General features: G+C 53.6%; 9 protein-coding genes across 9 annotated transcripts; 5 read left to right on the forward strand and 4 right to left on the reverse strand.

The window, feature by feature from the left end:
• Positions 1-280: 280 nt before the first annotated feature.
• CCOS01_06674 (uncharacterized protein) lies at positions 281-679 on the forward strand (the record flags this gene model as incomplete). Its single annotated transcript, XM_060454842.1, has 1 exon — positions 281-679. The coding sequence occupies one exon, from the start codon at positions 281-283 to the stop codon at positions 677-679; it is 399 nt and encodes a 132-aa protein (XP_060314542.1).
• Positions 680-2,403: 1,724 nt separating this feature from the next.
• On the forward strand, positions 2,404-4,102 carry CCOS01_06675 (calcineurin-like phosphoesterase; the record flags this gene model as incomplete). The annotated part of the gene is made up of 3 exons (XM_060454843.1): positions 2,404-3,807; positions 3,859-4,011; positions 4,073-4,102. 3 exons carry the CDS (start codon positions 2,404-2,406, stop codon positions 4,100-4,102), a joined length of 1,587 nt encoding a protein of 528 aa, XP_060314543.1.
• Positions 4,103-5,349: 1,247 nt separating this feature from the next.
• CCOS01_06676 (dihydrouridine synthase) lies at positions 5,350-7,795 on the forward strand (the record flags this gene model as incomplete). Its single annotated transcript, XM_060454844.1, has 3 exons — positions 5,350-5,660; positions 5,714-7,627; positions 7,714-7,795. The coding sequence occupies 3 exons, from the start codon at positions 5,350-5,352 to the stop codon at positions 7,793-7,795; spliced, it is 2,307 nt and encodes a 768-aa protein (XP_060314544.1).
• A 703-nt stretch (positions 7,796-8,498) lies between these two features.
• CCOS01_06677 (uncharacterized protein) lies at positions 8,499-9,042 on the reverse strand (the record flags this gene model as incomplete). Its single annotated transcript, XM_060454845.1, has 2 exons — positions 8,499-8,865; positions 8,978-9,042. The coding sequence occupies 2 exons, from the start codon at positions 9,040-9,042 to the stop codon at positions 8,499-8,501; spliced, it is 432 nt and encodes a 143-aa protein (XP_060314545.1).
• A 1,726-nt stretch (positions 9,043-10,768) lies between these two features.
• CCOS01_06678 (uncharacterized protein) lies at positions 10,769-11,261 on the forward strand (the record flags this gene model as incomplete). Its single annotated transcript, XM_060454846.1, has 2 exons — positions 10,769-10,932; positions 11,063-11,261. 2 exons carry the CDS (start codon positions 10,769-10,771, stop codon positions 11,259-11,261), a joined length of 363 nt encoding a protein of 120 aa, XP_060314546.1.
• Positions 11,262-11,636: 375 nt separating this feature from the next.
• CCOS01_06679 (uncharacterized protein) lies at positions 11,637-12,120 on the reverse strand (the record flags this gene model as incomplete). The annotated part of the gene is made up of 3 exons (XM_060454847.1): positions 11,637-11,759; positions 11,860-11,995; positions 12,080-12,120. 3 exons carry the CDS (start codon positions 12,118-12,120, stop codon positions 11,637-11,639), a joined length of 300 nt encoding a protein of 99 aa, XP_060314547.1.
• A 1,399-nt stretch (positions 12,121-13,519) lies between these two features.
• CCOS01_06680 (uncharacterized protein) lies at positions 13,520-14,017 on the forward strand (the record flags this gene model as incomplete). Its single annotated transcript, XM_060454848.1, has 3 exons — positions 13,520-13,724; positions 13,819-13,884; positions 13,941-14,017. 3 exons carry the CDS (start codon positions 13,520-13,522, stop codon positions 14,015-14,017), a joined length of 348 nt encoding a protein of 115 aa, XP_060314548.1.
• Positions 14,018-14,896: 879 nt separating this feature from the next.
• Positions 14,897-15,840, reverse strand: CCOS01_06681 (uncharacterized protein; the record flags this gene model as incomplete). Its single annotated transcript, XM_060454849.1, has 4 exons — positions 14,897-15,272; positions 15,388-15,537; positions 15,626-15,711; positions 15,820-15,840. The coding sequence occupies 4 exons, from the start codon at positions 15,838-15,840 to the stop codon at positions 14,897-14,899; spliced, it is 633 nt and encodes a 210-aa protein (XP_060314549.1).
• A 1,301-nt stretch (positions 15,841-17,141) lies between these two features.
• On the reverse strand, positions 17,142-20,772 carry CCOS01_06682 (Pex13 protein; the record flags this gene model as incomplete). The annotated part of the gene is made up of 7 exons (XM_060454850.1): positions 17,142-17,878; positions 17,930-18,430; positions 18,500-18,595; positions 18,767-18,891; positions 19,633-20,215; positions 20,311-20,500; positions 20,596-20,772. 7 exons carry the CDS (start codon positions 20,770-20,772, stop codon positions 17,142-17,144), a joined length of 2,409 nt encoding a protein of 802 aa, XP_060314550.1.
• Between the last annotated feature and the right edge of the window lie 1,829 nt (positions 20,773-22,601).

Here is a 22,601-nt window from a genome sequence, read left to right on the forward strand (position 1 = left end):
CAACGCACTGTGGTCTGACTGGCTGCCAAGCTTGAAATGGGGAATAACGAGCAGCAATAAAGAGAGAGCAATGAGGGGCTCTACTCTGTACAAGGTAGGCATACCTAGGTGCCGATAGAGTGACTGCATCGTGCACAAAGTCAATGTGTGTAAATGTGGTGCGATTTCTCCTCTTCATTCTGTGCAGTGTAGGATGAAACTTGGCTCCAGTCTTGGGAATACCCCTTCTGCGTGAACGTGTGCTTACTGATCTGTCTGCCAACTTGAATGTATTCTTGCCATGTACCTAATGAAGTGTCGTGCCGGGACTCTCTCTTTTCTTCGTCTCAACCTTTTCTCTGCAACATCGACACAGGGGTTGGAGCTCGAAAAAAGGATCAATTACCCAAGCGCTTTTACACTTTGTGTGTGGCTACGGATACTTTCATCCCAGCATAAATCATCTGGCTCATCTGGCTCATCTGGCTGGGCCATGTTGGATTTTTCAACTCAATTCCGCCTGCAGAAGGCAAACCAAGGTCCGGTTTCCATCTCTCGTGAGGGTCAATCAAGGTTATCAGAGATAAGCACCCAACACACCACACCTATTGCCCAATATGTCCCACACATTTGCCCTCCTCCCTTGTCTACCCTAGATCAATTCCATTGCCCAAAAGCAGGGCAGCATAAGGGAAGCTGAACAAGCGTGACAAGGGCAGAGCAAGGTAACAGATATATTTACGAGCTGTGCAGCAGAGAGTGTCACAGACAAGCTGAAGGTCAGGCCAGCCCAGCCCAGTTTAGCCCGTGGGTTTCAGACACCAACGACAGGGAAAATAGTACAAGAAAAAAAAAAAGGGTGACCCAACTCCATCTCTGGATCCTTGGCAGCGCACCATAGCACCACAGCACCCGGCCACTACCCAAGAACTTGGGACCTTGATCTTGGGACTCTTGGGTGCCACTGGTGCTTGGGGGCAACGAGCGACCAGGCACACAGCTGGAATTCCTGGAACTCGGTTGAACCGGGGACTGGACTGGACTTGGACTGGACTCGTCCTCTTTTTGAGTAGAGTCTGATGGATGGTACTAACTTTCTCACCACCACCCACCTCACCTAACCGGGCTCACTTCAGTTCACCATTCAAACCACCTTCACGCCACACACAAACAAGTACATCAAAGTCCATCTTCCCAGAACACCAGACCACTTACCCCTTCTTGCACAATACACCGGCTGCTGTCCCGACAACTTTGTGCATTGCGTGCGCCTCGAACAACCTTGGCCCACCCAGTAGTTGCCAATTGCTCTGTACGGATATCCTTCCAAGGTTCTCCAATTTATCTGTCCACCTGTCTTACCTGAGCAACAACAACACGCGCACGCTGCTGCACGTACACAAAGGAACCCCCCTCGCCATCTTTGCCGCTGCCAACTGCTGTTCTTCCGCCTCTTTCTATCTTCCATTGCCAATTAATTACTCAACCTTACCGACCACCCACCACTGCTGTTCTACCTTGCTCGTGCAGACTACCACTACTAGAATACTACTACTACCACTACCACTTTACGACTTTACCACCACCGCTTGGTACACACATCAACTTGCTGGCTACATCCGTCATAGCCCCCCCGCATTCCATTGAGCCTGCGACTACTTTAGCACACCTCAGGTATCTGTAGCCTTTCCACAGAAGGTGCCTCTTAGTCCCTCTGTCCATCGAGGTACAGAGCCCAATTCTAATACCCACCCGCTCTGCCCCCATGCCTGTCGCCTAAGGTAAAGCAATCCCGCCCGTCCTGCATTCATCCGTCCCTCCTTGTACCTTCTCCTCCCGTACATACTCACCAACAACACCTCGGATTCTTTCGCCTTATCTCCAGACTCCAGCCCACACGATCTGAACAAGGCTGACCAAAAACCCCTCCCACGCAGTCGTCGACAAATGCCTCCATAGCTCCAATCCATCCGCGCCTGCCGACTTCATTCGAGTCTTCTTGTCGTTTCTTTGACCCGACATAACCGCCGCCCGCGAGCCACGTATACGTCACTCGCCGCCCGTTTCCTCGCTTACATACGACCCTCCTCCTCTTCTTCCTCCTGCCCATCTCCAGCGATCGATCAAAGGCAATCGCCTTAACGCGCCCAAAACGGACAACTCAAGTGGACGCCGCTCTCCCTCCCGCATCCGCTTCCTGTCCATCCTCGATCGTCTATTCCATCCTCCCTAGGACCCCCTACTGCGACACAACATTACATTTTCCCATCTCGAGTCCCTGCCAGATTCGGGCTGTTGCGGCGAGACGTGTAGGCCAGCCATACATCAGACGAAGACGAGGCCAGCCCACGCGCACAACCCGACATACGACACCTACAACAATAGTTGTCGTTGTTCCTTCTGCATCGGCATAAGAGCTACATCATGGGAAACCAACCATCCAAGGAGGGTGGCCACGCTTCCACCAAAGGCCCTGGTGGCGACGGCACCGCTGAACCTCTCAAGTCCTACCCTTCCTTTGGCAGATCCGACACCAAGGACTCTTCCCGCTCCTTCAAGGCCCTGAGGTCCAAGATCCCCGGCTCGAGCAAGACGGACAGCCCAAGGAACTCAGTCATCACCTCCCCTACCGAAGAAAAATCCGACGCTGCTTCGGTCAAATCGGGGAAAAGCGCAAAGTCCGGTGTCCCCCGAAGCCGCAATGACTCCGCCACGTCGCCGACGTCCCCCTCGACTGACATTGAATCCCCGCTCGATGACTCTCAGCCGCCGCCATCCCCGACCCAGTCCAGTACGATCAAGAGCGGTGTTCACGACGTGAGCGCAGCGCAAGCATCAGGAGAGGTCGACCACGTCTCCGACCAACCCCCTTGTGCCGGAGGCAGTCTCAATACCCACATGCAGCAGCCGGGCAAGTCCATCCTGGCCACCAAGAACGCAGATGGCGCTGCAACCCCGGTCGCCAAAACCTCGTCGACAAACTCGGGGGATAGACATGAGGGAGGTGTTGCCATGAGCGAGATCAAGGACATCGACCTCGACGACTTCATCAAGCGTCTTCTGGACGCGGGCTACGCTGGAAAGGTCACAAAGAGCGTGTGCTTGAAGAACGCCGAAATTGTCGCAATCTGCCAACGGGCTCGCGAAGTGTTCCTCTCCCAACCCGCTCTTCTGGAGCTTGACGCCCCGGTCAAGATTGTCGGTGACGTACACGGCCAATACACGGACCTGCTTCGCATGTTCGAGATGTGTGGCTTCCCGCCCTCATCCAACTACCTCTGCCTGGGCGACTACGTCGACCGTGGCAAGCAGTCTCTCGAGACGATCCTGCTGCTTCTGTGCTACAAGCTCAAGTTCCCCGAAAATTTCTTCTTGCTGAGAGGAAACCATGAGTGCGCCAATGTTACGAGAGTATACGGTTTTTACGACGAGTGCAAGCGCCGCTGCAATGTCAAGATCTGGAAGACCTTCATTGACTGCTTCAACACCCTCCCGATTGCTGCCATCGTCGCTGGCAAAATTTTCTGTGTGCACGGAGGTCTCTCCCCCGCCCTCAGCCACATGGACGACATTCGCAACATTGCTCGACCTACCGATGTTCCCGACTACGGCCTGCTGAACGACCTGTTGTGGTCTGATCCGGCTGACATGGAGCAAGACTGGGAGGCCAACGAGAGAGGCGTGAGCTATTGTTTCGGCAAAAGAGTGATATTGGATTTCCTTGCGACCCACGACTTTGACTTGATTTGTCGAGCGCACATGGTGGTTGAGGACGGCTACGAGTTCTTCAACGATAGAGTCCTTGTAACGGTCTTCAGCGCCCCCAACGTAAGTCTCTACCAATTGTTCTGGACGAGCTCTGCTAACATGTGGTCATAGTACTGTGGCGAGTTCGACAACTGGGGTGCGGTCATGTCCGTTTCGAATGAATTGCTTTGCAGCTTCGAGCTGCTTAAGCCGCTAGACTCGAGTGCGCTGAAGAGCCACATTAAGAAGGGCAGGAACAAGAGACAGAGCATGCTCAACAGTCCGGTGAGTAGACATGAGAGAAACTTGGAACGCAAAGACTACGCAGTCACTAACATTGGCGCAGCCTGCACATGTCGAGCCGCGAAGCGTTTGATGAGGAGGTACGCCGGGGAGACGTGGGACAGCAGAGAATCTCCATTCATTGATGGATTATTATGAGTTACAATCAGTCGGGCAACCGGGCAGAACATTTCAGATCAGAACACAACAGGCGAAGCATGCGGTTCCGGCGGCATCACCAATACCCTCGGCAGGTGGAATTCCCCGAAGGACATGAGCGCCTACTCGAGACCGGTCATAACACGGACGATGCCTGCGAAAGGCGTAATAGCCGAGTCGAGTGATGGCCAGGTTGGGATACTTGGCAGGGTCAAACTCTAGCAGGTGGCCGTTCGTTATTCGATCTCTAGACACGGCTCGGGCAAGAGCAGGAAGCAGCTGGGAATCTTGCGGGTTTCCTCGATACGATAGGACGAGAGGGCATGCATCGGTTGCGGCCCTTGGGAACTGGTGGATGATGGTTGATGAGAGCTCTCGATTGCCAGCCTGTTTCGGACAGTTGCACCGCGAGCTAGAGATACAGCGTACATCCAGTCCATTTCCGAATGTTCATCGATGAAGGCATCGACTAGCGGGGTCTATCATGGTTATACAGTAAGGTAGTAAGGGTGTGGGAACCAGGATTCGATTTTGTATGCTTGGTCCTTTGATTGCTTGATGAATTCTTGCCGTGACAATCTTCTTCCAATAATGTAACGAACTATTGATGTATGCAGTATGAATAAATGAGCTTCAGCTGAACAGCGTGCGGCGAGCTGACGTTGAATGCAAGGCATCTGAGTGTAACGGAGTGCCGCGCTTGCATCGCGCGAACTGTGCCCCTCCATGAGGTTGCCCCACTTAACGTTCTGAGCTCAGCCTGTGACATCAACTTTTTCCCTTCAAGCCGTAACCTCGAGAAGGACGAACTGCAATACAGACGAACATTCTCCATTGCCAATTGCTCAGCGGAGCGATTTGAATCAGTCAGAAGCGAATCTCGCATACTGAATTGACCCTCCCGCCTCCTACTGTGGCTAGTTACGACTTCTCCAGCTCAAGTCGAAAGCGGAAAAGTAGGTAGAAAAATCTACCTCAACTGCCCTTTTTCATCCTCTCTCTCACACTCTCTTTCTCTCACAACCTCAGTAGGGACTTCTTGACCTTTAACTGACCCACACCTTCTCCTTCCCAGCCACATCCTTGGCTCGTCCTCTATCTGACTTTCTCTTTCAGGAAGAGCCAATTCGACGCCTTCTCCATCTGTATAGCACCCAAGGAAAAGAAACTTGAGGGGCAAAAATGGAGAACCAAGCGCCCCAGATCGACGAGTCTGAGCAACGCGCAGCGAAGCGTCTTAAGGTGGACGATTCCACGCCGCAGCAGACTGAGCAGGTTGCGAAGCCTGCTGAGGCTCAGGCTGCTGAGGAACGCGTTGCTGTCGATGAGGCTACGAAGCGCGTGGAGCCTGTCCCTGCCACTGGCAACGGTGAGAAGGCTGATGTCCCGATGAGCGAGGCACCTGCTGTCGAAAAGCCGGACGAGGGGGAGTCTGCAAAGCCGAAGCAAGATGCCAGAGACGTGAGAAAGGGCCAGGCGCCAATCAAGGCTGAGTGGGTATCCCTCAGAATGTTCTACAGACTCACGAGATTGACATGTGAAATAGGTTTCTCATTCACAGGGAGGGTCAAGTGAAGGAGCAAGATGAGGTCGTCGACGATGATGCTGCCGAGGGTCGTGACCAGGGCGATGCTCGCGATAGCCGCGATGCCCGTGACAGTCGTGACGGCCGTGACAAGCGCGACAAGAAGAAGCGGGAAAAGGGCCAGAACAAGGAGCGCACCTTTGGTCACTTTGACGACAATCTCCGCCTCTGCAACACCCGCGCCTACGCCCCCGAGTTCTCCCCGCGCGAATGCAAGTTTGGAGAGCGATGCAACATGCTTCATGACCTGCGCAAGTATCTCAGGGAGGGCCGCCGCGAGGACCTCGAGACCTTTGAGGGCAAGTGCCCCGTTTACGAGCAGTTCGGAGTCTGCTCGTCCGGCTGGAAGTGTCGCTTCGTCAAGAGCCACATGAAGGAGGTTGACCACGAGGACGGCCGCAAGGAGCTTGTTCTCGTCGAGGAGCCCAAGGAGGCCACGAAGACGAGCGGCGAAGCGCCCGCCGAGACCGGTCGCGAAGATCTCCGTCCCGGCGTCTACAACAACACCGAGAACCAGCTGAAGATCGACCTCAGCCGCAAGCGCATCGACTTCACGGAGACCGATAAGTACATCTCCTGGATGAACAAGGAGGCGAAGCTGGGCGATGCGTTCCACCAGCGCCGCAAAGACCAAGTGATTAGCACCCAGGAGGACCTTCGCGCGCAGTTTGTCGACCCGCCCCTGAAGCCGTCCGAGAAGCGCAAGCTGTACTTTGGTAAGGAGACGCCCGCCCTGGCGCCCCTGACCACCCAGGGCAACCTGCCCTTCCGCCGCCTCTGCGTCGAGCTTGGCGCGCAACTTACCTACTCCGAGATGGCCCTGGGTATGCCCTTGGTTCAAGGTGTCAAGAACGACTGGGCGCTGATGAAGGCCCACGAGTCCGAGATCAGCCCGCCCCGTGTCAACCCGGACAGCAACATCGTCCAGGGCTACGATAACGCGCGCGATCTCAAGTTTGGAGCTCAGATCTCCGGCAGCCAGGCATGGCACTGTGTAAAGTCGGCCGATCTTCTTAACCGCTACGTGCCCCACCTGCGCCTCATCGACCTCAACTGCGGCTGCCCCATCGACATGGTCTTCAAGTCGGGCGGCGGCTCCGCGCTGCTCGAGGCCCACGGCAAGCTGGAGCGCATGGTCCGCGGCATGAACACCGTGTCCGGCGAGATCCCCATCACCGTCAAGCTCCGCACCGGCGTCAGGCAGAACCGTCCGACGGCGACGACCATCCTCGGCAAGCTTGCCTTTGGCTCCCGCGAGAACCGCGACCGCCTCGGCGCCCCCGGCTGCGCGGCCATCACCCTCCACGGCCGCAGCAGGGAGCAGCGGTACACCAAGAAGGCCGACTGGGGCTACATTGCCGAGTGCGCCGCCATGATCAAGGCCTACAACGAGCAAAAGGACGACATCACCGACACGGCCCGCGAGGCGGACGAGTCCACCCTCCCCAACGCCAAGGACGGCCGCATGTTCTTCCTCGGCAACGGTGACTGCTACTCCCACGTCGAGTACTTTGAGCACGTCGAAAAGGCCAAGGTTGACACCCTCATGATTGGCCGCGGCGCCCTCGTCAAGCCCTGGCTCTTTGAGGAGATTGAAAAGGGCCAGTACCTCGACAAGTCGGCGACGGAGCGCCTGGCGTACGTGGAGAAGTTTTGCCGCTACGGCATGGAGGCCTGGGGCACCGACGAGCTGGGCATCGGCTTCACGCGCCGCTTCCTGCTCGAGTGGCTCAGCTTCTCGCACCGCTACGTGCCCCTCGGCCTGCTGGAGCACCTGCCGCCCGATCTGAACGATCGCCCGCCGGCGTACCGCGGTCGCGACGACCTGGAGACGCTGCTTGCTAGTAAGAACTACAAGGATTGGATCAAGATTAGGTACGTGTTGGTTGAATTTTCTTTGCACTTTTCTGCCTGGGTGAATGCCATGTGTTCAAGAATGATTTTGCTAACTCGTATTGCAGCGAGATGTTCCTCGGTCCCGCTCACCCCAACTTTACGTTCCAGCCCAAGCACAAGTCTCACGCCTACGAGGCCGAGGGCTAGATGCTGGTTATATGGACAACATGAAAGAAGCATTAGAGTTATATCTGGACCTGGAATGAGAAGCCCGCGGGGGAAAAAATCAGAGGTGGAGGGATACCTTTCTTTCTATCTTGAGCTTCGTTCAGCGCGGAGATGCCGCGTTCAGATGTAGTTGCATCCTCGACGTAACTCAAACTTTGAGGAAACATGAGATATAGCTGGAAGTGGAACAGAGAAGAAGAAGAATCAAAAGTTTTTGTTGCAATCACTTGAGAGGAAGAAATATCGTTCAGGATTCTGGTATTCGATGGCATTGTGAACCTAGTGACGTCTCTGAATCCTTGCCGTTGGATCCATTCAAACGAAGCGCGAAGCATCACCAGGAACTCAGTATCCCTTGGGTTCCCTTACAACAGCAAGTTGCCTCTTTGTTCTAATGTCCACCACAGTGAGCGCAACAGCAAGACCAGAATGCCTCTCATTCCCCCTTATTCCTGTCCTCCCGTGATCTCATTGACTAAAACTCATTGTCCTCTCCGCACCGGTATGATCCTCCGCCGTGCTACGAACTCTCTCAAAGCAAACAAACGATATGACGAAGCCCACTGCATCACCACCTCACCCGAAAGACCTCCCTGCATGCCCACCTCCTTCAAATCTGTACGATACCCCAGAAGTGGCCTCGGTCGATAGGATGGCCGGCCAGGTGTTGCCGAAAGACATTCTAAACGGAAGTAGCATTACCCTTAGCGACGACCGAGACCTGGGAGCTGTGAGTAGTAAAGATGAGCGTGGTATTGTCATCGGCGTACAGCGTGGTGGTAGCCTTGGTGGTGACCTCGGGAAGGACGTGACCCTTCTCCTCGTCTTCGTGGGGGACCTTCTTCACAAGAGTAGGGACATGGACAGTGGCAGCGGTGACGGCGATTATAGCAGCTGTGGTAGAGTCACCGCCGGTGGTGATGGTCGAGTTGATGGCTTGGACTTCGTTGTTCACCTTGGGAGTGTGGGCGAGTGCGACCATGACGAGGGCGCCGAAGACGGCGAAGGTGGCGCACATGAGACTTAGGGTGAAGGTTTTGAAGCGGCCACTGTTTGGATTTCGTGAGTCAAAGGTTAGCTATTGTTTCTTCCCTGTTTATTGGGTCTGTAGATGTTCTTTTTTTTCTGCGGCGTAGTGTGATGTGATGTGATGTGACGTACGGGTGGTGAAGGCGGATGCGGCGAGGTCTGGTCTCTCTGGTCTCGGGTGCTTGGGTTTGCTCCATTGTGTGGTGTATGTAGTTGGCTTTGGAGGGGGGGAGAAGTTGTTGGTTTTGTGTAAGTTGGGATCTCTTTCTTCTCGATGTTTGGGTGCTCGGTGAAGGAAAGGTTGAGTTGGGCTTTGAAAATCGAAGGAGGCGGCTGTGTGGGCACCGGATGATTTCTTAATCCTTCGTGTGTAGTGTTTTTTCTGAAAAGGTATGGGGGTGATGAGAAGGACGAGAAAAGTTAGGAAGTCGGTGGTCGAGGGTCAGGTGTAATTTTACCAGCTTGGAAGGAGACAATATCACCGTGCTCCTCCTTCTCATTACGTATCGCACCTTCCGGCGGACGACTTTTTGATCCTGCTTTCCTAATCCGAGGGATTCAGTACTCATGGTGTCTCTACCACGAGTGCCTGCTTCGTTATTATATAAGTCCTTGCCTTTGCTACAAGGCTTCGTGGGCATATTCTACCGTGAATACATGACGATGGACTCATGCTTCAAAGGGCAATAGTGGGAGCGGCAGCCATAGAACTGATTCAAAGCTGGATAGCTGAACTACATCACTTCGACTCCAACACTTTGATTTTCCTCTTCACATTGAGTGTCTGCCTACACAGATGTAGAAAGCTAAATCTATGCTGCGCCTTCTGCTTCAATGCGGGAAGACTTTCCGGACAACTTTTCTGGTTCGCAGACATCTATAAGTAAGTTGCTCCGCCTACTAACGCAGACATCTGCCGCTTCGACGCTGCGTCCAATTTCCAAGATGGCAAACGACGCGCCTCCTGGGTTACCCTGCCCCCTATGTTTAGTTCTAGGCCACTTGCAACGCCTCTTTCGAGCCACAAATATCCCCGTTGTAATCGAAGAGGCCGAAGAGAACTTACATGATGATACATACCAAGGCAGTAAGTCTCTGACAATTGAAGATGACGGCGACCCTATCCCTGATCACCTTATAGGTAGCGTCACTACCGATGAGGGGGATTTCCTGGATCCAGGAAATGGTTTAGATGAAGAAGAGACCGTTTGCAACCTTACTGGAGTGCCGGATAACCCAAAGAACTCATCTTGGCGGCTGGGTGATGCCAACACGCGCCCTTTGATTTCAGCTACATCTCGCAATCCAACTGCAAGAGATATATTGCACTCAAACAACACATCGGGTCCTTTCTGCAGATCTTGCGCAGAAACAGGGATCACTCTAGCCAGAAGTACAGAGCGGCAGTTTCACCGTTACCTTGTTCAGGCTGCCGTCGGGACCATCCATCATCCCTCTTCTCAGTAAAGCAACGGCAAGAGGAGCCCGATGCACGGATCTGCATCGGTCGAGAGGGACATCTCAGGCTCCGTGAGCACAGAACATTTGACTGGGACGAGTTCGTGCACACTTCTTCGACCACCAATGCGGACACGAGCATTACATGCAACCATCCAGATCACTTAAGAGCTTCAAAAAAAGCCAGTCGGCCTCCGCGCGCGGCTTGGAAAGTCACCTCTCACAGCTGTGACAGGGACACCCAGTGAAGTCAAGGCAACATTCGAGCATACGAATGGCTACGCTTCCTGGGCCAGTGAAATTGGTCTCGACAAGAGGGCCCATGTAAAGATTCTCGCATACAAGCTTAGAGCACAACCGGGATCAATGTTACTTGCCAGCGATCTCTGACAACGCCTAGAGACGCAGCGGAGGCAGTCGCCTTGTCTATCGTTTCCAGAGGAAGACCCTCTTCAAATCGATGCTATGGCGTGCTTCAAGCCATTTCGTTGCATGTGCATAGTCGACGGGAACGAGAGAGAGAGAATCCAGCTGGAGGGCATCGCTGGCTCGTTCAGCTGGAATCCATCTGCAAACGAGTGTCCCCGTAAGATTCCCCCAAAAGATTCGAGACAGAGACTTGACTGCAAGTACGAGTACTAATCGCACAGAGGCATATTATCACAGAGAGGGTCGGTGGTCTGGAGACGGCACGGCATATATACATACTGAATTCTCGCGCTGTAGTAAACACGATGGCTGCGTCATATTGTCTCACAGGCGCTCGATACGGCGGCGCATGTCTACTACCCAGGCGCTGGAGCCTTGCGACTCGCAATGGTACCAGGCTTTGGACCCTTCGTCTCACGATCTAGCCGACGACGTCGAGTTCAAGAACGTGACGTGGTGCGAGGACGCGAGGTGTCGGAATTTCTACAGGTTCCGGGAGCATGCCAACGTGGGCACCTCGACAAGTTGAAGGGACTTGGTCCATAGATGTTCAGGAGTATGTATGGGGTGTTCAAGTTAGTCCAACTACTGAGGAATAGTGTAGGATAAGCTTTTCTACTCGTTCCGTTAAGTTTAAATAGATCGCAAAGGCAAAGTCAAAGCTATTCCTCTCTTTAGCACTTGTCGTGTTGCCTACCCAGCAATATGATTTGGATACAAGATACGGTAAGACCGCCACTCGTTCACTCTTCTCATAGTATGAGCAAAACATCTTGATCATTGTTTAGAACTGTCTTCCTCTTAATCCATATGACAACCCTCGATCCGCGAAGAAATCCCCCCAGAGGATCAAACGTCCCCTAATCCGTCTATCACCTGAGACTAGGCACATGACACGACGGAATCAGGCCGGGCACCCGGCACCGTTGTAAGCAGTGCAAACAGCCCTGAACCTCTCGTTCGGCTGGTTAATGCCCTGGAACGTGTCCCTGCACTGCTGCTCGGTCCACTGGCTTGACGTCTTACACTGCCCATCGTAGACTGTGGTCAGCATAACATTTTCCTAACAGCCAGATATGGCAAGAGCAATGTGTATGGGAGAAGGATGGCAGACAGGCTTCACTTACGACATTGTAGTTCCCGGCGGAGTTATGGCAGATGGTTCCGCCAACGGCGTCACAGAGTCTGATTGCGGCAATGACTGCGTTGCCATTGTTGAGGATTTGGCAGTGGCAGGAGAATTGGCTTGCTGCGAGCGGCACCCTGGTGATTTCCCATCGTTAGCTTTCATCATTGTATTGTTTTGCTGTGCGGAAAGATTCTTTCCAGAGGCGGGGATGTTAATACCAAGCTGCAAGGGAAATGAGGCTGACGACGTTGAACTTCATGTTGGCTGTGAGGAAAAGTTGGATTTTAGATGATTCAAGTTAGATGCCTGATAGAAACGAGATTAACTGAGGAAGTGAGGATGATGTCTATGAGATGACTATTCTTCCAGGAACCGGGCATCGTCAGTCATCTTATACAAGTCATTGACTATCGCATCTCTTCACCAAGTTCTCCTCTTTGCATCAACTTCCCACCTCTCATTCAGGCATGTTGGACCACAAACCTTCCAAGACTCCAAGATGCATGACTTCGTTGACCAAGTTCCTTGGCCTCGTAACTCCGTCCGTCCGTCAACCCAGGGCCGCAGAATGGAGCGGCCGCTTCAAGCCCTTCAACACCAGCAACATGATTCACGATACTTTTACGCGCCAAGCCGCATCCCACGCGAGCCCGAAATATACTATCCACGCAAATTCTTATCTTTCCCTACACTAGGCTCTAGAGATTTATAAAGCCAGAAGCGGACACCAGCTTTTCCCAAAATTCCCAGTATCCCCATTGATCTGCATAGACTGGGGTCCTATAAGAGGCCATGATCAACCGTGGCGCAATCAAAGTCAGCAAAAGTTACCTGTGAGCTTTCTTCTTGTTTAATTAATTATAGTATCAGACTAGTTGACAACTCCCCCCCGAAGTCTTTCTTTCGCATTTAACCGCAACTCATAACCTTAACCAGACCCAAGTTGTCAACCGTTTCTTGTGGATGGCAACTCGGCCGAGACCCCCATCGCCAAGAGCGTACCAAGGAACAACCGAACGACAACTCCAGAGTTGGACCAGGAACCTGTGTCAGTCACAGTCGACAAACAACTAATATGGAGTCGGACTCTACGGAAAGTTTATGACCAGTCAAATGTTTCTCTAGATTGGACTACACGAGCGATTGTCGAATGAGGAGAGTTCCAGCCTCCCACGGATCTCTATAGCACGGGTTAAAGCAATATACCCGAAGTGTTTCAACTTCTTTCACCGCCGTACCGCCGTGAGAAGAGCCCATGGTGGATGTTATTTGCCAAGCAACCTGGAAAGCCTCACCTCTTCATGCTTCATCTCTTCATGCTTCCAACTCTCCCACTGGTAGCCGGCCGTCCGAACACGAGTTCGTGAGCCTGTTCGTCGGATCACCGCCAAATTGCCAAGTCCTCATTATTGAAGTTACGCATATGATGTTCATCGGTAAAGCAGTTGAAGGAACTCAGATTTCGAACAGAAATGTAACCTGCCTCTGACTTTCAAGATGTATTAATACAAGAGATGTCCATCACCATGGAACACAACTCTTCACCAAGATACCTCCCATCATCAAGTCCACTTCTCCAAACAAGTCCCAAGCCATCCACCCACTGCTCTACTCCTCCTTCTCTTCTTAGAAATTTCAAGAAATCTTCAATCTACACAATGCAGTTCAACATCAACACCGTGGCCCTCCTCGCCGCCCTCCTCCCCCTCGCATCCGCCGTCCCCTCGGACGCCAACGCCGTCGAGGCCGCCCTGGCAAAGAGGCAGAGGCAGTACCAGTGCGAGACCTCGAACAACCTCGGCGCCTGCAACAACGCCATTGCCAAACTGAGAGGTCACGAGGCCAGAGGCTGCGATGTCTGGTGTAAGTCTCCCTTTTCCATTCTTCCTCCCTCCACGGATACGCGTGCACACACCTTTAGGAAATATGACATGGCTGACAAAAAGGGGTGGAATAGCATGCATCGGTGCCTTTGCGGCCCTGATCCCGGCTTGCGGAGCTGCTGTCGATGAGTTCTTCTTGAGTAAGTCGCTCATGTGCGGAAGTAGCGCATGGGGATTACGGCTGACTTTGATGTAGACCCCCTCGCTGATGTCGCTTGCATCGGAGCCGTGGCCAACTTCCAAGGCCCTTGCAAGGGTTGTGAGCCTTTCTAGATGGAGTGAGGTTTTCCAGACAGCCAAGCCTTTGAGCACGAGATACATTTTTCCCACGGTTCTTTCCTAGGGAGGGAATACGACCTCCCGGGCAGCCATAGCAAAGAGGGGCCGTCATGACTGAGATGGCGGGACTTATATAAGGACGTAGAAGAGATGCATCATACATACCTTTGGGCCATAGACGCATGGCTGTGAGGGTATCGAGGAACACGGGATGCGTTTGTCCTTGTTGTAAGCACGTTGTTAGTGGCCCAAATGAACGATAGCATTACTTTTTTCCCCCCCATTCTAGGTGCATTTTGATGATTCGTCCGATATCACCATCCTGTAGCTTCCCGTGGCAACGTCGTTGATACTCTTGTGAATAAATTCAGGATGACTACGGTTACCCAGTACGAGAGAGTGCTTTGGCTGATTGGGACGTATTAGAGCAGTAAAATCGACAGATGATACCGATGCGTTAATCCTGTTTGTGGATCTTCTTCCTGACCGGTGCATGCCTCCGAAATCGAAGTGCCAGCTGCTCGAAGCTCCGTAGAAAATGGAAGGCGGGTGGCATTTTATACATCATCCGGGTCCAACAGCTGGGACACTACTGTCTTTCTGCTCGGTCGACATAACGAGGCGCCCCGAAGCAGCATCTACTTTGGGAGCATAAGTATGGAGTGTATTGTGTTAAAAGGAGAAGCTTTATTAGAGCTAGAGCTTAACGCCATCCAGGCTTCCTACGTACGCCTCTATACCAGTGAAACGGGCCAATGACCCGGAGCTATTCTGTCGCTCTCCCACTACCCCCTTTTATGCCGCACTCAGGCGGCGCTTTCGTTCATGTAAGAACGCTTCATTGAATCGAATATCCGTATCCATTGTGCTGAATTACTGCGCCTTCTTGTCACCCTTGGGCTGGGTGGAGGCGTACTGGTCAGAGAGCTCGTCGTAGCTCTTGTGCAGACCGGCGCTCTGCTTCTTGAGGGTCTCGAGGTCGCGGTTCTTCTCCTCAAGCTGCTTGCGAAGCTTGGCGATCTCACCGGCATCTCCGGCAACGGCAAGCTTCTCGCTCTCCTTGGTGTTGCCCTTGGTACCCTCGTAGCCGCGGACCTTGTCCTCCAGACGCATCACCTCAAGGATCATAACGTAGGTGCGGTTGAGGATGAGGGAAAGGAAGAGGGTGAAGCCGCAAAGGTACATGTTGCGCTGGGAGTAGAACTTGCGGGCTTGCACCTCAAGGCGCTCGTGACCCATGACGGCGGCGCTGTACAACATCTTTGTTAGCGTTGTGTACATCGGGGAGTTTGTAGAGTTTGATTGTGGTGCTCAATCAAGGGAGCGTCTCAGGAACGCCGGAAAGAGGGGCATAGGAGACGTACCCGCTGTTCTGGTTCTCAGTCGCAATCGCCAACTCGACTTGGACGCGGTAAACGCGGTTGACGCTGTCAATGAACAGAATCAGGATGAAGACGAATGTGATCTTCATCCAATACTGCACTTTTGCCACGATTGGACTCTCGGAGATGAAGCTGCAAAGAAGTGTACGTCAGTAATCGGTTCGGGATGATTGGTATGGGCTCGGCAGTGGAGAAGCGGTCGACGGGGGGAGGAACGTACGTGAACAACTTCCGCTTGACGGCGAAGGGAAGGGGCACCAGAAGGAGCATGAAAAGCCCCATCTCCGCCATGAGGAGCATGAACACCTGTGACGCACAAAGTCAGCACATGTAGTCAACGGCTCGGCAAGCTAGTCATTCGACCAATGGCAAAGAGGATAGATGGCAGCTTGAAGCCGGGTGCTGTAGACGTACGAGAGTGTAGTAGAGAGTCATCTTGACTGGTGCGGGGAAAGCTTCAGCTCTCGGGACAGCTAGTTAGAAAAAGGGATTGTGGTCGTGTGCTCTCCGTGGATACAGGGAGAGATGTGTCGTGCGAAGGAATACACTCGGAAGCCCAAACTGACTTCTTCGGTTGTGTTCTTGTTGGGTATCGTTCTTGGCGAGGGGAGGTTTTGGTGTCTGGAGCTGTGATTTGTAGGAGTACAGTTGACGGGCTGGGCGGAGCTGGCCTTTTGTAGGATGGGCGTGAGGGTGACGATGGGGTCCGGTAATTCTGGCAAGTAAAGGTGGCAGGTACGTGAATACAAGTACCCTCTTTGACGACTGCCTGAGCACCTGAAGGTAAGGTACTGCGTAAGGTATGGAACTCAATGAGAGGAACCCTTACGTAGCCGGGACGGGAGAGGGACCTTGGCGGGAGAACAGGGCTGGGAGCAGCTAGCAAGTGCAGCTAGCAGTGTGCCAGAGCAGCCGTAAAAAAGACGTAAGTCAACAACGTCATCGGTGGCTCGTGCACACTCCCTCCCAGGGTTTGCGGAGGGAGCCACTGGGGGAGCTCAGGCACGCAGCTTTTCTATGGTCTTCTTCAGTGGTGTGCTGCGGCTTGCGGGCTTTCAGCTGAGCCCGTCGAGTGGCCTTTGTGTCCGCAAAGGTGTTCAGCGACGGCTGTGTCGTCAGCTGTCACCAGATGGGAGCACACCGGCAACCAATACCTATGAGTCTGGAGTACGACTGGCTTCTGACGCTTGTCATCCCATGTGACGTCAATCGTGGAATCGTCCAGACATGGAATGATAGCAGTGCAAAAGCGGATAGGTATTCTGACGAACTAACCCGGCCCAGAACCCGCTCATGGTCTCGCAGGTAGTATACTTTAGAGCCGTAAAGATGCCAGTTTAGTCACAAGTCTCGTCTCGTCGCGTTCACAATTCGCATTTCTTCTCTCAACGTATGCACAGCAACAGAGATGATTTGATAATTGATAGTTGATGGTCAAGAATCCTGTCGCTTACACTACCGCTACTCATGGCTTTGAACTGCGTAATCACACATCAAATTGAGGCCAAGATAACCAAGCGGCAACTCCATCCGCTCCCACTACCAAGGGACGCGATCATGAACCTGAACGCCCAGCTTTTGAGTCCTAACCGGACTTACAAACATCCCAGCCGGAACTGAATCGTACAAAACCTACAAAGAAAAATTCGTCTCTCCACTCGCCGCATCACTCGTCACACCGCTTTATCGTTCCTGCCAGATAGGTCGCCCTTCGTGACGAGTTGTTTATATATAGTTTAGTTGTAGAACACGCTCTTCTGGAAGCTCTCGGGCGAAACGTCTCCGATCTTCGTCTTGATCTCCGGTCCCTTTTCGGGAGCGGCGCCAGTGAGCGAGTTGCTTCGACTGCTGTCGCTGGGCGCACCCTTGATGGCAGCGAGAGGCTGACCAGGTCGCTTAATCACCTCGAGGTAGGTCGAGGGGAGGTAGCCGGTACGGCCATCACGCGCGCGGCACCTCCACCACTCGCTAGGGTTACCGATAGGATCGCTCTTGGAGAGAACAGCGACAAGGTCGCCCTTGCGCACTTCCATGTCAACGTCCTTGACGGCGTTGCCAGGCTGAGGAGCGTAGTCGTACAGGAGACGGCAGTAATCAAGCTTGGACGGGTCCAAGGGCTGTTGCGCGCCGGCCAGAGCCATACGGCGACGTTCCTCTTCTTCCGCAGATGCAGCCATGGTGTTGATCATCTTGCGCATCAGGTACGGGAGACCGAAGGCGGCAAGGAGGAAGAAGAAGAGCGGCTTGCGGGAAGCCTTGGGGGGTCCCAGGGGAGCACCGTCGGGGCCGATGGGCGATCGGCCTTCGAATTTGGCAAAGGCTGCTGGCGTGAGCGCGGTCGCGTCGGCTGGAGGCGGGCGGCCGGTGATCTTGGCGATGAGGGTTCGGATCCAACGCATCAAGGTGAAGATACCGAGTATCGAGCCCAAGGTATCCCTAAGGTTGCTGAATTGCTCTGCTACTGACACCATTGCTGTGATATCTGTTAGTCATACTTCGCTTTCATGTGACGCAGTTGACATACCAAAGAAGCTTGAGTGTGTGGCCATGTATGTGCTCTCCAACATCTGGGCAAAGCCTCCAAAGGCACCAACGATGCCTTCCAACATTTGGAATGTCGCCTGCGTGCTGTTGTTGAATCTGTTGGTAAGGCTGTTCGGGTCGTTGGGCCCTCCCATGCCTCCCATACCGCCCATGCCCATACCGCCGCCGTACATGCCTCCACCATACATGCCACCGCCGTAGCCACCTCCATACATGCCACCACCGTACATACCACCGCCGTAGCCGCCGTAGGAACCCATCCTTGAGTATGGGCTGCTGTAGGGAGAAGAGTAGGCACCGCCGCCGTATGAGCCGTAGGGACTGGCAGCCGCACCTAAGCCTGCTCTGCTATAAGCGGCAGCGTTTTGGTCAACCGTGGAGGCGAGAGAGGCAGGTCGTTCGGGAACGGCGGGCGGGGTACCACCGGAGAGGGATGTGGCCGGTGTCGGGGTCGCGATAGATGCGGCAGACATGGGTGTGACTAGAGTGGTCGTTAGCAAAATGTGTGAAATTGGCGACGGTCAAGGACCGTTTGTGGTGTTCAACGCACTTGAGGCAGCTGTTGTTGGAGCACCGGCCCGTTCCCAGGGCTTTGGAGGGGAAGCCATAATTACTTTTCCCGCGAGGAAGAAGTTTTCCTTGGATACTGTGTGGTGGTGGTCGCTGGCTCGGCGTTATCTCGCAATCCGCCTATCGGGAGCGCAGCCGGTGGCGATTTTCTCGAGTCGTGTTGGTTTGCCGGTTGCTGCACGCTGGGGCTCCGGATATGCGCGACGGAGGCTGGCGTTAACCGGCCAAGTCGTCGGGTTGAACTGACAATCAACCTCAATGGGAGATGCAGTGAAAATGAGGATTTGAACGACGTTTTGCGACGTGTTGGAGAGAGGGGAGGGAAAGATCGGGTCGGGGATGGGCCACGGGTAAGAGAAAGCTGGAGGGTCGCTGGGATGGCGGAAACAAGTTGGGCTTGCAGCGCAATGCACCTGAGTAATAATGGGGGGCCGCGGCGGACGGGGACGCAGTCACAGTGCTGGGCAAGTGACCCCGGAGGCTCGTGCTTGGCGATTGGCAGTGAAGTGAGGTGGATGAGGTGAGGAGAGGAAACTGGAGACTTTGGCCTTTGGGGGAGGCTCGGGAGAGTCAGCGGTTGGAGGCGCAGAATATCAAAAAGATGGGGTCGGGGACGGGCGGGTCCCGCTCCTCCTTTCTGCGTCCAGTGGCTTCCATTCTTGCCTCGGTATCTTTCACATTAGTTCCGACGTGGGCGGCCCAGGCCTCGCACCCGCGCCGCAGTCACGTCCTTCTGCCGAGGCATCTTGCACCCTGGGGAAATTTGTCGTCCCTCCCGTCGCCATTTCGCATTAGCTTTACCGTTTCCAAGACTCTTGAATCTGGGGTTTCCCCGGTTGTTTGGGCACTCGACGCTTTGCTGGATTTGCTGATCGACGATTCGTGCTGCAGAGTCGTTGCATTACTTTACTAGCACTAGCATGCTATCTCGCCGCGAACCAAGTTGATCCGCCCTTCAATTATTTCACCAACATAAAATGTTCGATACTTAATCCTACTTTCAAACATAGAAGTAATCCAAAAACAAAAACCATTAACATGATTTCATCCATCAATTGTTTTTTACTTATTGCAAGCTAACAAGCCGATCTAGCATAGTAGACCAGGACCTACGACAGTCCAGAAAAGGCCTTGGCATTCTTCACATGCTCCTCCCACGTCGTCAACTTATCCTCAACAATCGCGTGCGACTCGTCCAGCTTCTCCCCACCATAGTACCCAAACTCGTCGAGCAGCCTCATGTTCTGCAACATCTCCTCAGCCACGAAATCCGGCATCCCCTGGCCCTTGAGCGCGCCCTTGAACTGCTCGTGTGTGAGCTCGTTGAACCGCGCCGTCTTGCCCGCCTCCGGGTACACCTTCTTGAACGTCTCGACCGCCTCGCCCGCCGTCACGTAGCTCGTCGCCGCGTATACCCGCTTGCCGAGCACCTTTTCGCGGTGCAGCACGATGCCCTTTACAAACTTGCCCGTGTCGGTCGCTGCGTCAAACAAGGGGATGGGCGCGCTGGCCGGCACGGGGAGGCTGAGGCCCCAGGCGTTATCGGGGGGCGTCTGGCGGAACATGCCCCCGGGGAGGTTGGCCATGTAGAAGCCCGGGAGGAAGAAGGTTGCGGGGAGGGAGGTCGTACGGATGTACTCTTCGACGGCGGCCTTGCTGTCAAAGTGGTACACGTCGGGGAGGGCGCCCTTGGATACTATTGTTGCGTGACATGTTAGCGTTCCCGGATCCTCATTCGCAAACGTGACAGATGCATGTATCTTTTTGGGAGTGGGCAGGCAGGTTACGTACGCTTGTTGACGTCGAGGAGGGAGCTGAAGATGAAATGCTCGACGCCAGCCTCCAGAGCCGCGTCGGCAATGTTCTTGCCCTGCTGGATCTCCAGCTCCTTGTCCATCTTGTCCCAGTAGTTGGTCACGGCGAAGACGGCCGAAGCGCCCTTGACAGCGGCAGCCAGCGAAGCCTTGTCACCGAGGTCGGCCTGTGTTTTGAAGTTCACAGCACTCGTCAGCATGACAATTGCAAGATCATCGGATCAAAGCTACGAAGGCGCTCGACAGCGGATCAGTGACTTACAGCGACAACCTCGACGCCCTTGGCCGCGAGAGCCTTGGACGAGTCCTTGGTGGCATCGCGGGTGACGCCGCGGACCTGCCAATCCTTGCTGAGCTTGGCGTCGTTGAGGAAGATGTTGACGACGCTGCCGCCCTGAGCGCCCGTGGCGCCGAACACGGTGATGATCTTCTTGGTCATTTTCGTGCGTATTGGGTGGGTTTTCTGTTGTGATGGTGATCTGTTTGATACAAGTGTCAGTAACCTAGTGTTCGTCTTCGACCATCACACTCCCATGTTGGGGAAGCGTTGAATATTAAATACCTTAATCGTGCGATTGAATCGGAGTAGTAAGAGTTGAAGTGCTGTTGGAATGGTAGCTTGATGATCTTCTCCAAGATTCAACGTCAATAAAGACTAGCGATCGTCCGGTCTTTATACACAATGGCGCTCATGAACCTCTCTGCCCGCCCCTCCCCCAAGACGCATATGTCTCAGGACGTGGACGAAGTACATAATGCTAGACACACCTCGACATAAGCTACCAGATTAGGTAAAGCTAGGGCGCGCGGGAGAACCCCTCATCATCATGCACCTTCGTCTTACCCACAGGGTCGTCCGGTAGGTATACTGAAGAGTGGTAATCTCGCAAGGCTGGGGACCTCGCGCCCGCGCGCATACCTGTTCGCGCTGAACCGTTAGGAGGATTCCTTTCCCCTCTCCACCTTACCTCACCATACTATCATGAGTATGTAAGCGGCGACTTGGTATGTACCTCATACTGTCGATTTACAATCTACAAAAGTCTATCGTACTGAAGCCCCGCGCGAAGTCTGGCCTATCCAGATGGGGAAAAGCCGTATAAGCTACCTACCTTTTGGTTGGACAACTACAAATCAAAAAGCTGTACGTGTTCCCGCAAGCCGTGCATGCTTACCATGTATTGACTTTCCTACCACAGACCAAGCGTAGCTCTAATCGATCTTCTACAGGCTACAGAGTTATGTGTTCTGTACGCGTATGGACCATGGGAACTCTGTAGATGGTTGCTATGCTGGCTCTGTATCCGAAGCAAAGTAGAGAGAGACATGGTGGGGAAAAGACCCCGGACCTCTCGCGCGGGAGCTTACAAAGCCTCGCGGTTCGCCGCGCCTATGAGAATTTCACCCCATCAAGGATCCGCGAGCTTCCACCCCGTACTTGTCATCCCTCCCCCCAAACCGCGAAAGCGAAGTCGCGAGATGGGCCACATGGCATAGCGTGCGCCTACAATATTCCCAAGTTTATCATTGTAATGCAAGATTTATCAGTCTGACGAGAACAAACTAGACATTTTAGAAATCCACAATCGCCAAGAACAAGTTGAAAATGGACAGCGCGAGTAGTCGCGCGGCATAGGGCAACACTCTTTCATGTACATTTGTCAGGCGCACGGAGGGTTAGCCGGTTCGGATGTCCGTTCGCTCGCCGCCCCGGGTTCCGGAGTTTCCTGCAACGACCGGGACCACACCCACGCATTTACCACTATAGGTATTCGACAACGACTCTTCGTCTTGTTCAGAACTTCAGATGTGTTTGCCTTCCCCGGTCTCGCGCCACAAAGACAAGTCAGTGACATGTTCAGACACACAAACGTCCACGTCTGTTCTTGCGACTGTCATCTGCCCTGCAACGGACAACTTTGTGGCTTGTGGCGCAAGTGAGCTGTCTTCAGCGGAAAACGCCACAGAGCTCGGACTTCTTCACAAGGCGCAGCTACCTGGAACTAAAGATGTGACATGTGACTTCCTTCAAGCAAGCCTCCGTGTTCTTTTGTGTGAAGCGGCAGGTCTAGTCATCAAGGAGTATATCACGAGTCACAACGAGCATGAGCATAGGTAGTCAAGCCACGCTTGTTTGTTTGAAAAATTTGGTATCAATTGGTATCTCCTCCCTTTTGGAGAAGAAGACTCTCTGACTAAACTGTCTTGCAAGAGAAAAAACCAATCATCCTGCCTCCTTTCCATAAAATCGTAAAGAAAAAAAAAGGG

This window comes from Colletotrichum costaricense (assembly GCF_030867565.1).
Source record: "Colletotrichum costaricense strain IMI 309622 chromosome Unknown Scaffold_6.1, whole genome shotgun sequence".
Taxonomy (NCBI): domain Eukaryota; kingdom Fungi; phylum Ascomycota; class Sordariomycetes; order Glomerellales; family Glomerellaceae; genus Colletotrichum; species Colletotrichum costaricense.